Here is a 12,612-nt window from a genome sequence, read left to right on the forward strand (position 1 = left end):
AGAGAGAGAGAGAGAGAGAGAGAGAGAGAGAGAGAGAGAGACTTGATGTTCAGATTTTTGTCCCCTGAATCTGTCTGTCCTACTTTCTGTCATTTTCATGGCAGACATCTGATATCTGAGTTGTCTTCCAAGGACCCTGGCTGGAATTTTTTTTTTTTTAGTTTTTGGATTACACCCTGCATTCAGGGGTTACTCTTGGCAGGCAAGGGGACCATATGGGATGCAGGGATTCAAACCACTGTCCATCCTGGATTGGCTGCTTGCAAGGCAAACACCTTACCGCTGTGCTATTTCTTCAGCCCCTGGCTGAAATTTTTTAAAAACAGAAGCCATGCCTCTGAGTTCTTCATCATTAGGCCTAGCCCTTAAACACTGTTGTGTGTGTGTGTCCCCTACCTCCTGGAAAAAGTGATGAAATAGAGCATGTACTTCACATGGAGGAACTCAGTTCAACTCCTAACACCATATAGTCCTCTGATATCTGGAAACAATCCCTGAGCACTCAGCTGGGAGTAGTCCTGGCACCACCTGGTTCCACCTAGAAAATAAAAAGCTAAATAAATAAATAAATAAATAAATAAATAAATAAATAAAAACAGGAGCCACAGCCTGCAGTGCTGAAGCAATCAGGGCCTCACCACTGGTTCGGGTGTGCTGGTGGGGACATGTGATGCCAGGGATTGAATTTAGATCAATGGCATGGGCTAGGCAGGTGCTCTGTTTCTCGGACTCCTTCCCGAACTTCCTGGTTTGGATTTTTGGGTGATGTAGGGACTCCCCCAAACAGTGCTCAGGGAGCCTGGGCATTGCTCCTTGTGATAAGATACTGTCTGGGCCTGGCAGCCACCAGAACCATAGTCATCAGACCCAGGAATTACAGTTGTGCCTCAATACCTATTCCTGACCCCTGATTTATCTTTCTGGCCCTTAGTTAACATTGTGTGTGTGTGTGTGTGTGTGTGTGTGTGTGTGTGTGTGTGTGTGTGTGTAATAAACCTCAAAGTTTTTTTATTTGTTTGTTTTGTGGATATCAAAAAGAAGGAGTGGTTATCTCCACCAGGACCTCTTAGTGGTCAAACCCAACTGGTGTCTAGAGAGCAGGATTCCTGGGTGGTGCTGGGCACAGAAATCTGTTTCTTGGGGTTCCTGGTAGTTTCTGATGGTGGCGGGCTGGGGTGGTGAGGATTCAGACCAAGGGGGCTGGTGTTTTTCCTCCTCAGTGTGGTTGTCAGTCTGTGTTCAGGGGCCGGAGCCGTGGTGAAAGTGGTAGGGCGTCTGCCTTGCATGTGCTAACCTAGGACGGACTGCAGTTTGATCTCCTGGCATCCCATATGGTCCCTCAAGCCAGGAGCGATTTCTGAGCACATAGTCAGGAGTAACCCTTGAGCGTCACCAGGTGTGGCCCAAAAAGCAAAACAACAGCAACAACAAAAAAACTGTGTCCCTTATTTATTTGATTTTTGGGTCACACCCGGCAGCACTTAGGGGTTACTCCTGACTCTATGCTCAGAAATCGCTCCTGGAAGGCTCAGGGGACCATATAGGATGCCGGGATTCGAACCACTGTCCTTCTGCATGCAAGGCAGATGCCCCACCTCCATTCTATCTCTCTGGCCACTGTGTTCCTTAATTTTGGGGATTTTTTTGTTTTTGTTTTTTTGGGTCACACCTGGCACTGCTCAAGGGTTACTCCTGACTCTATGCTCAGAAATTGACCCTGGCAGGCACAGGGGACCACATGGGATGCCGGAATTTGAACCACCATCCTTCTGCATGAAAGGCAAACGCCCTACCTCCATGCTATTTCTCTGGCTCCATTGTTCCTTATTTTTAAAGTGTCTGTCTTTGCAAAACCTACTTGGGTTTCACCCCAGGCACTACATAATGGTCCACCAGCACCATCCAGAGTGATTTCTGAGCACAGAGCCAGGAAGCCCTGAATACAGGCAGGTAAAGCCCAAAACAAAAAACAAAGCAAAACGAATACAACCAAAAAGGCAAGCTGGGGCCCAGAGGGATAACACAGGGGTTAAGATGCTACCTTGAATGATGCAGACACGGTTTGATCCGGAACAACACAGGTGGTCTCTCACACACCTCCTGGAGGGGGGGATCTTACTCACAGAGTCTGGAGTGGTACCTGAGCACCACTGGCTGTGACCCAGCATCCCCCCTACCTCTCCATCACCACACACACAAAGCACAAAACAAAGTAGATTTGCGTTTAAGTGCAGAGAGCCCCCGGTTGGCATGAGTGAGCTCAGATTTCACAGTTTTTACAAGAAAGCAGGTCCAGCCATGCATAGTACAGCCCTACTGTGTCTGAACAGTCTGCAATCGCCTGGCCATGCACAATGACCATGCATACTGCGCACAGGAGGAAAATGAGGCACAGAGAGGGACAGCACTTGCTCAAGGTCACAGAGCACAGAGGTGACAGGCTGGTGTCCAGATCAAGCAGCCTGGCTCCATAGCCGCAGTGATTTATTCATGAAGCCAGGAGGAGCTTCCTTGGGGGTGTGGCTGCAGTGCCAGGCCAGGTGCTGCCCATGCAGGCGGGTTGTTTCTCTGTAGCCATCATCACTTCAGCCTCTGGGGCTGGGTGGGATCTTGCCTGGGACCAGGAGCATCCCTCTTGGGGATGTCCCATGTCCGCTGAGTCTGAAGTTCTGGTGGTCTTTTCCCGCCCACCCCAACTGTGAGTGTGAAGTTCCCCCAAGAATATTTTCTTTTGTCTCAGCTTTGATGCTGGGGATCTTGTATATCATTATTTTCCTTCTTCCGACTCGCAGAAACCTTCCCTGGAAGGTTTATTCCCTGGGTCTGAGTTTCCTCAAGTGTCCACCTTCTTGTTGGGACCTGTTTGGGGGACAGGCTGCCCCACGCAGATTGCTTTTTGGGAAAGGAGCATGTCTCCTTTCCATTCTATAATCTTATTTTTTTAATTTTAATTTTTTTTTTTTTTTTGGTTTTGGGCCACACTAGGTGATGCTCAGGACTTACTCCTGGTGGGACCGGGAGACAATAAAAGGTCCCCTGAGTCAAACCCACATCAGCTATGTGCAAGGCAAGTACCCTACCTGCTGTACTATCTCTCCAGCTCCCCCACTTTTCCCATATTTTTGTTTTATTTTGTTTTGGAGTCATACCCAGCGATGCTCAGGAGTTACTCCTGGCTCTGTGCTAAGAAATCGCCCCTGGCAGGCTCAGGGGACCATATGAGATGCCAGGAATTAAACCACCGTCTGTCCTGGATCAGCTGTGTGCAAGGCAAAAGCCCTACTGCTGTGTTATCTCTCTGGCTTCTTTTTTCCCCCTTTTTAATCTTCGTCTTGATGCACGGATCTTTGAGAATCCCAGAATCAACCAGGAAGCTGCTTAAGTTTCTGTATATCTGCAAATGTGTGTGTGTGTGTGTGTGTGTGTGTGTGTGTGTGTGTGTGTGTGGAAAAAATAAGCTAAGAACATGAAAAACAGCTTTTCATAAAAATATTTAATATTTTAATATGCTAGTCCCCCAACCTAAGGCTGAGCGTTTGCTAAAAGTTCTGAATTTCTTGACTTACCCATCTTTCATTAAGGACCACTCCGAATAATATCATTTCCCTTGCTAACTCTGTTTAGGGGGTAAACACTTAACTGCTTAATTCATTATTGCTGAGCTGGAGACTGTAACAGATGCCTTTGGAATATAAGTCCCCACATCTAATAAGGCACAAGCTTGCAATGCACTCAGAATATGGTGGGGGAGAGACGGCTGAAATTTATTTTGTGAATAAAGCAATAAGCCACTAAGCAAAGCTCATATGTTTCAGCCAAGACACAAAGACACGATCATTCAGTATTTATGTAGCAACCCGTTCCTCAGTGGGACTGCAAGTTTCTACCATTAAAATGGTCGGAATTCTTCAGAGACTGACTGCATTAAGTCATTTAAAAATATCACAGACTTAAAACAATCTGAATTATTGGATTTTCTCCCTGCTCCTCGGATAAGCATGTTTGCCATGGCAATTTCCGGCTTGGCCAAAGGTGCAGAGTGTGTGTGTGTGTGTGTGTGTGTGTGTGTGTGTGTGTGTGTGTGTGTGTGTGTGTGTTCATACATGTCAGTAAGGAAAGTAGAAAAGTTCCATGGAGGATTTGCATGTGGAAATAAAGTTAGGTATTAATTTACTATTTTCTTGTAAATTTTTTTTCTCTGAACATTCTTTCCAATTTCCAGAAACATTGCGAGCAAAGTAGAAAGAACGTCTGTGAACACTGACATGTCGGCCCCTGCAATATTCCTTCTACCATTTTAAGGAGATTGACACAGATAAGGAAACAGACACAAAGTCTTTTTGCTAGAACCGTTAGAGAGTGACTTGTAGACACGCTGTCTGTCCCTTTACCCTCTTCCTCTGCTGTGCACTCTAAAAACAAGGCTATTGTATTACAGAGCTGCAGTGCAACGAATCCAGGAAATTAACATTGATAAAGTACTATTATCTAATCTATTGGCTTTATTCTTAATGTGCTATTGGCTCCAATTAATGCACTTGATAGTCAAAGAAAGTCCTGGGTCATCACTTGTCAAATCTCCCTTGCCTCCCTCCCGAATCTGGAATATTCCTCGGTCTTTCTGTGTTCTTTTTATTTTTATTTTTTTCATGTGACAGTGACATTTTAAAAAGAGAACAGGCTGTTTCTGTTATAGCATTTCCCCTCCATTTGGATTTGGGCAATGTCTTTCTTTGCAATTCGACTCAGACACTGCACCTTTGGCAGGATAACCCCAAAGGGTGTTATGTACGTCCTCGGAGAATCAGGCGCTACACGATAGCAACTCATCGTCTGGGATGGCAAAAGGCAGTCAGACATTTAAAACAATCTTTCATCCCAACCTTGACTTGTTAAAAATTGTTTTGGAAGGTTTCACACTCACTCTCCACCTTCTATCACAGGTCTTTTTTAAAAATCAAACTGGAATCCAAGAAAAAAATAAATCGCAAGCTTTACAGATGCTCAGGAGAAAAACTTTGCCATTTAAAAAAAAATTTGCATTGCGATAGTTATAAAATTTCCCTAAATTCATTTTGCAGAACGAGAGCTGTAATTTAGATGTGAAGTTATTGAGAGCTGAGATAAACCACATCGCATGCAATTTAATCTGGCAAGGAAACAGACCACTCGGAATTGCTAACTAGGCCTTAATTCATTACATCCTGGTGAACAGCCCTTACTTTTGGTCCTGAAGTCTTTGAACTTGTGTCGTTAATATATTTACGCAGGCCTCATGGAAAATGTATGCGATGGCGATAGAAATATTGTATCTTTGTTTAAATCACTTTACATTAGAAAAAAAAAAAACAAAACCCTGGCTCTTATGATCACTCAGAAAGATCACACCTTCTTGCAAAGCATTTATGAAACAATTATTTACATTACATTAAAAACTTTAATTGCCTTGCAGCACGTGCTCTGACATGCAAATATTGGAAAATCATCAAAAATATCCATCAAGATTCTTTCTCCTTTACAACTCTTCTAAACTTTATCTTTTTTATAACCCTCTTGTATTGATCTATTGTCCCAGACCAAGAGTGATGTCAGAAGTCCAGGCTGGGTTATAAAAAGAGAATATAATTTCCATTTGCTGTCCATAAAAGCAAATCTTTTGACCAGAGAAAAATGTCCCCCAGGGGTAGGTGGGTGGGTGGGTGAGTAGGAGAAAGGGACTAGGTGAAATTCGATGGTGGTGGGGTGAACATGCCAGGGAGAGAGGGAGGGTGGATTAGTTGGTGCTTGAAGCTGGTTTTGGGGTAGCTATAAGTTCCTGAGGTGTGTGTATGTGTGAAGTGTTGGAAGTGGGTAAGGGAAAACTCACTTACACAAACAGTAACAAAAACAGAGATTAAAAAATCCTGCTCAGCCTTGTGGTCTGGAAGAGACGGAGCCTTCTGCCATATGGGCTGGAGCCCCTTTTCCTCAAAGACAGCTCCCTAATGAAGGAGCCCCCCAAACAGGAAGGTCCTGGGGTCCTTGGCTAGGCTAAGTCCCCTGTATAATAATCATCATCATCACAATGATGGACAGCAGAAACCTCCTCAGCTATTAAGGGTCTCGAGCCCCCACAGCAGGGCTAAAGCCCCTTCAATCGATTCTCATAAAAGCCAGCCCATCCTATTAAAATTAACAACAAAGTCGACTCACAGGGGGGTGGATGGGAAGGGGGGGTACCCCAGAGGTCTCAGAATCTCAGAAGCCCCTGCATGCATTAGAATAACGGAGACAGGAAAAAAAAACAAGGGCCCTCTCTGGTAAAGTTGTAGGGAGCCTTCTAATGGAGCCAGACGCTCCCAAACATCACCAAGAACAGTCATCTCTATTCCAGAAGACCCCCCCATACCCCACCAAAAAGACCCCAGCGCTCAGACGCAGGTGCAGCCCCCCATAATAACCATAATAATAGAGCGGTGCGGGGGGGGGGGGACCTGCGGGCCACGGCTGACATTTCTCAGGACTCAGTGGAGCCCCTAGGCGACTACCACCTGCCCGCGGGAGTTGCTCCCAAGGGCGCACCGGCCACCAGCCCTTTCAGGGTGCTGTGCAAACCTTAGCTGCGGGAGTCTCCGTGGGTGACACTTATTCGGTGTGTGCTCGGGTTGCAAAAGATCAAAAAAAAAAATGCAATTGCAAAAAAAAAAATCTATCAACTTTTTGATTTCCCAAGTAAGTGCCAGGGGGTGGAGGGTAGACAGGTGCCAAAGTGTGTGTGTGTGTGTGTGTGTGTGTGTGTGTGTGTGTGTGTGTGTGTGTGTAGGGGGGTTGAGAGCGAGCCTCCCCATCCCTTGGCATCATCGATCAGCACGTTACGTCAGTATCGATAAGTTTGCAAAAAAAAAAAAAAAGCCAAAGTCAAGTACAATCACTTGGGTCCCAGGGGTGTGTGCGATGCTGCGTGCGCTCCGGAGGGGCCCGGGGAGCCAGCCAGCTTAGCCAGCCAGCCAGAGGCAGGCAGGCAGGAGGGTGGGCAAGGCAGCTCCCCCCATCCCACCCTCCTCACCCCACCCAGCACTGCACGGCCTTCCTCTCCCCTCCCCTGCGCTGCGCCCCAGCCCGGGGCCGCCTCCCCCAGGCGGGCGCCCAGGCGCGCTCCACCCGCTCGCCCGCCCGCGCCCTCCGGGGGTCGTGGGGGGCGCTTGGCTCCCGGGCGGGCCCGGAGGCGGCTGCAGGGGCTGCTTAGGGGGGATCGGGAGGCTCCGAGGGGGCCATCGGGTCCCCGGAGCAGGCCGGGGGCGCGCGCGGGGAGCCCCGGGGCCCGGGTGGCCGGGGTGGGGAGTCCAGCCCGGGTATTGGGTGCAGCCATTGAGAAGAGCCACAAACTCCGGTGTGTGCGTCTCCCCCATCGCCCCCAAGATGGCCGCCAATGTGGGATCGATGTTCCAATATTGGAAGCGATTTGATCTCCGGCGACTCCAGGTGGGTGCGGGCCGGAGCCCCGGGGTGCGCCCAGGGCGCATGGGGAGGAGGACGGTGGAGCAGAGGAGGTTGGTGCTTTTCCCCGGGGGGCTGAGCTGCTCCGAGGGGCTGGCTGCGGGGCGGAGGCTGTCACCCCGATCGCCTCATCGATGGGGGTATTAGGAATCGATCTGGCCGCTGCTCTTTGTTCGGTTCGATCATCGATGAGCAACGCCGCGACCATGGAGAAGCGCTAGCGAGCCTTTCCTTGCCAAGCTCGGCCCTGCCTCGGGGGAAAGAGCGAGCGAGCGAGCGAGCTGGGCGATCAGGAAGGCAGAGGGATCCCGGTCCGGTTGCGGGGATCCCCCCTGAGGGGTCTCGGGGTGCTGCGAGAGGGACCCCCTGGGTCGCCCCCAGTGCGCTGCACTTTGCGCGCGCCTCCAAAGCAACTTCGCGGCGGGCGCCCCGCGTGCCTATCCGCGCCCGGCTCCGGGCTCGGGAGGGAGGAGGAGAGGGAGGAGGAGGAAGAGGAGGAGGAGGAGGAGGAGGAGAGGGAGGAGGAGAGGGAGGAGGAGGAGGAGGAGGAGGCGGCAGAGCCTGGCCCGGGTTGGCGAGGAGCAGGCGGCTCCACGCGCCTCCCCGACCCGCCACCGCTGCCTCCATCGTCCCAGCCGCCTCCAGCATCTTCGCGGGACCGGCCGGACCTCCGGAGCCGCCGGCAGAACCAGTCCGGGTTCTCAGGGTTCGTCTTGCTTTTCCCCAACCCCTTCTTTCCCGAGCGCATTTGGGGACGCGCGCTGGAGAGGGGGGAACCCCCGCGGGGCGCACCGAACTTTGCGCACCCGACGAGGCCCCCCGGAGAGGGACAGCCACGGCAGGTGACTCTCTCCCAGGGCTCGCCCGGCCCTCGGGAACTTTTCCGAAGGGAGATCCGATCGCCTGCACCCCACCCCGGGACACCTCTTCTCTCCCTCCGTGCCCGCTGCGCCTACGCTGTCCCCTTTGGCGCGCCTTCCAGACTGGCACTCTCGCTCCCACCCCTGGTCTGGGCATCTGTCTGCGCCCTGGAGCTTGCTGTGGTGGTGCTGATGGTAATGGTGGTGGTGCTCCCTAGCTAACCCCCCAGGAGGAGAGGAGTGGGGATGGTGGAGCTGGAGGCGCACGCAGCTCTGCTCCCTGTTCTTTCCAGGGGTGCCCAGGACGCGCCTGGCATGCTCTCCCTCTCTTTCTCCCCCTTTGGCGTCTGGCAAAGTCGCGGCCCGGCCCCGGCGGCGCGGTGGGAACGAGAGGCGGGGAAATGATGCAGATAACCGGGCAATTAGAACCACCCGCCTTGGCCTTGACGTTCGTTCGTTCACAGCCCAAGCGAGGCGATAAAAAGGGACCCACTTTTTAAAATTATTGTTATTCATTATTATTTGTTTGTTTGAGATCTACCTACAAATTTCATTAAGTTTCTTCCGATAAGTGTTTTGCAGCCTACCCGCCCGCCCCTGGCCCTTTCCCAGCCCCCACACTCTGCCTAGCCCCCCTCCTGAACTCTCCCCCCTTGCCGCCTCCTCCTCCTCCTCCTCCTCCTCCTTCTTCTCCCCCAGAGCCATTGAGCTGGAGAGAAAATCGGGCCACTCAGGCATGCAGTTAATAACCCGAGTGCCTTGCAATTCCATCCGCACTTGAGTTGGGGCTACAGCTTGGTGACCAGCTAAGGCGGGCAGAGCTGTGAGCGGGCGCTTGCAGGTTTAAATGATGCTAAATTGGCCTTTCTGGGAGAGTGGGGGGCTGTGTGTGTGTGTGTGTGTGTGTGTGTGTGTGTGTGTGTGTGTGTGTGTGTGTGTGTGTGTGTATTTGTGTGTTAGAGAAAAAGAGGGAGAGAGAGAGAGAGTTGGGCAGCTCTGCCGGGCTTGGCACGAAGGCCAATGGTAATTGTATTCCCTGCTAATGTTTGTAAATGAGACCCGGGCAGGGCTGGGGGACAGCGTCTTTATTTATGATTGATGTTCTGTGACATAAGGAATGACAAGAACGTGGCAGACAAGAGGAGAGGAACCAGAAGGGCTGGCGAAAGCCCTTTGCAGCGTCCTATTGTTATTCTGGGCTGGAGAAAATTTCCACGGCGAGATTTACAGCGCTGGTATTTGCTCCCGGTTGGCCGGAATGTCAGTTAACACAATCTTCATTAGATAACTCGTTTTCAACCCAGAGCAGCAGCAGAGGCAGCAGCCGGGGAGAGGGGAGAGGCTGGGGCTGGCTCCTGAGGGGTGGGGTGCAGCTCCCCCAAGGGAGAGGGGCTGGCTGATTTTTAAGCTGGAAATGTGGGGGCTTCGGACCTCCCAATCTTCCTTCTCCTTCCGGGGCCGGGAGGGTCTTTTGTGAAGCTGTCCAGGTCACCCAAATCTGGATTCCAGCTGGACTCCCCCTGGGTCCCCAGAACCTCTTTGTTAGGGGCTTTAGAAGGGACTGAGTGGCAAAGCCCATCTGGACAGGGAAGGATGGAGATGGTGGTGGGGCGTCTTGTCCAGCCCCCCCAAAGGGAACTAGAACCTCTCCCCCCATGGGTAGGGATGCCGAGGGGTTGCTCATTAAGACAATGGCTGGTGTGCCTGGCACAAAAGGAGCAGGCTCTCTGGGAAGGGGGTGAAGCTCATTTACATGGATATTAAGTGGGGGGGGGGTGTCCCTGTGGGAATTTTGAGAGGCTGTGCACTTCCAGAGCCAGAGAAATGAGCGTGGCAGCGTGCAAACATTCAGGTCCTCATGTCTGCCAGGGTCCTCACTCGCACCCCGAATTGTTCCACTTGCTCCCCTGCCCCACAGGATCTCCGGATCCCCCATATTTTCTTTCCAATGGCATTTTTGTCGGAGACGGATTATGAGCCTGACCTAAAGCACTTTGGCTGGGCATCAGGAAAGCGTGTGTCTTGATGCCAGTGACCTAAGCTGCACGTTGTTTATTTTCATGTCTCCCCTTTTCACTTTTCTTATAGCGGGGAGGTAACCGGAGAGGCCGACTCGGACTCCTTTGGGCCCTTTCTGAGATTTGAGGAAAGGAGGCGACCAGTGCGCCCACCCCTGTGTCCCCAACAGGCACTGAGCTCAGCCCCCAGGCCCAACTGACCGCACAGAGGTGTGTGGTGTGTGGTTGCCATTCATGTTCAGCTTCAGCGGTTTCCTACTAGCCTGGTACATGAGCTTGCGAATGGCCACGGAGGCAGAGACGACCAGAGTCCCCAGGCCAGACCAGGCTGCTGGCGTCACCCCAATCCTGGAGAGAAAGGTGACCTTGTACCAGCCCAGCGACAGCCATTCGGAAGTATATTTTTTTAAAATATGGAAGCAGGATGGTTACTTGGCCCTGCCAGGGCTCTTTTCCTTGGGAGGGAGGCTAGCTCTGCTGGGAAGGTGATCAGAGAGGGGTACTGTTCCCCAGGACTCTGAAACTGCTCTCTCTCTCTCTCTCTCTCTCTCTCTCTCTCTCTCTCTCTCTCTCTCTCTCTCTCTCTCTCTCTCTCTCCTGCATCCCCGCCTCCACTGCTAGCAGGCCAGGAAATGAGAAGAAATAAAAATTTCATCCCAAAGATAATGCGGGGCATATTTCACGAGGTGATAAGATTGCTTTATGGTGAACAGTACTAATGCAGTATTTTTTTTTATGGCTTTTCGGTGTAAAATCATCATCACCGGATTCATACCTTTACGATTTCCTTTTTCTGCTTGACTTTGCCACTTTTTTAATGATGCTCAGAGACCAGTTTCCTGTGCTTGGTCCCTTCACCCTCCACCCCCCTGTAAGGGTACATCCCGTCTAATCAGAGTTGAGGGTGCCCCATCCAGATCAGGGTGCATGCATCTGTATTTCTTGGGAGGAGAAAGGGTTGGCTGCGGGGACCCCAAAAGATAGTGCATGTTCTGGGGGAACCTGCTGGGGATATCTGGAGGATTCTGAGCGATTAGAGAGAGGGGAGACGAGACTTTTGAAAAAAGGAGTTTCAAGCGACTTTGGAGAAGGCGCCGTTTCTTGGCATGCAGGAAACGGGGCTTGATGGAATGTATTTTTCCCAGCTTAAAGTTTCGAAAAGAGCATGGATGTGATTAAAATATTATAACCTTATGATCTGCTGAAGTGCATAAATTTTACACATCAACCAAGGAGAGTTTAGACATCCATTAGGGCCCCTGACAGCTTGACTTATCTAAATGTGCTATCATTTAACAAAGTGTCAAAATTCCTCTTTCTATAGATGACAGCAGTAAATAAGCTATCAGCTCTGGTGATGGAAACCTAACTTTGGAAACTTCTGGGGAAGAGCAGAGGCTGCTGGGGTGGGGTGTCCGCCCCAAGGCCTAGGCCTGGGAGGTTGAGATGAGTGAGGGGTGCAGAGGTAGGGGAGGGTGGGAGCCACAGAGCATGTATGGAGATTTCCAGGACATCTGTGTATGCATAAATAAGACTGAGCGAGTGGCCAGCCCACCTGCCCCTTGCCTGTCCTGCCTACGGGTGCCCTTGTTCCTTCGGTCTCTCGGATTCTTCAGAACCCACACCCCGTGGGGCCTTTTCTGCAGAAGCTGCTAGAAACAGGTGTTGTGGATGTATTTAAAGAACCCAACGTCTTTTTCTGGGCATCCCAAAATTCTGCTTTCTCAACTCGACAGAAAATTGCTTCCTAGCGATGGTTTCTCTCTCTCTCTCTCTCCCTCTCTCTCTCTCTCCCTCTCTCTCTCTCTCTCTCAGAACGAGAAGAAAAGCGAGCAATGCCGCATCCTTTGCCGCCTTTGCTGCTGGACGTCTTGATGTTTCTTTTATTAATACCTGAATTCACTGTAGAAAATGGAGAAGCCGCAGACCAGCCTGAAGAAGCACATTCGCATCTGGGGGGGTTGTTTCAGTGGCATTTCTGAAGGCGGCAGGGAGCTTTTTTCTTCTTTTTTTCTTTTTTCCTTTTCTTTAAAAAAAGCAAAGAAAGACTCTCCTGTCTGTTAAGGCAGAGTCTCTCTCTGAACTTGACCTTCTGTCGTGGTGCCCTTTCTCCTGGTGGATGGATGGTACTCCAAGGGGAGCACCTTGGCGGATGCTAAATTCGGTGCTGGAGGCTGGTGACCTGGCTGGGTGGGGATATCGGGTTGGGAGGACTGGCCTGGGTAAGACTGTCACAGGGTGTGTGTCTTGGGCTGCCT

General features: G+C 51.0%; 1 protein-coding gene across 2 annotated transcripts in view; it reads left to right on the forward strand.

Moving 5' to 3' along the window:
* Positions 1-7,398: 7,398 nt before the first annotated feature.
* CUX2 (cut like homeobox 2) overlaps positions 7,399-12,612 on the forward strand; it is a 191,797-nt gene continuing 186,583 nt past the window's right edge. Inside the window, exon 1 of one of the 2 annotated variants that reach the window (XM_049789315.1) lies at positions 7,399-7,461. In XM_049789315.1, the coding sequence (XP_049645272.1) occupies positions 7,399-7,461 (63 nt within the window). Of the gene's footprint in view, positions 7,462-8,064; positions 8,183-12,612 lie in introns of those variants that run through there. The other variant, XM_049789316.1, reaches the window with a different exon arrangement.

Source organism: Suncus etruscus, chromosome 15, assembly GCF_024139225.1.
Source record: "Suncus etruscus isolate mSunEtr1 chromosome 15, mSunEtr1.pri.cur, whole genome shotgun sequence".
Taxonomy (NCBI): domain Eukaryota; kingdom Metazoa; phylum Chordata; class Mammalia; order Eulipotyphla; family Soricidae; genus Suncus; species Suncus etruscus.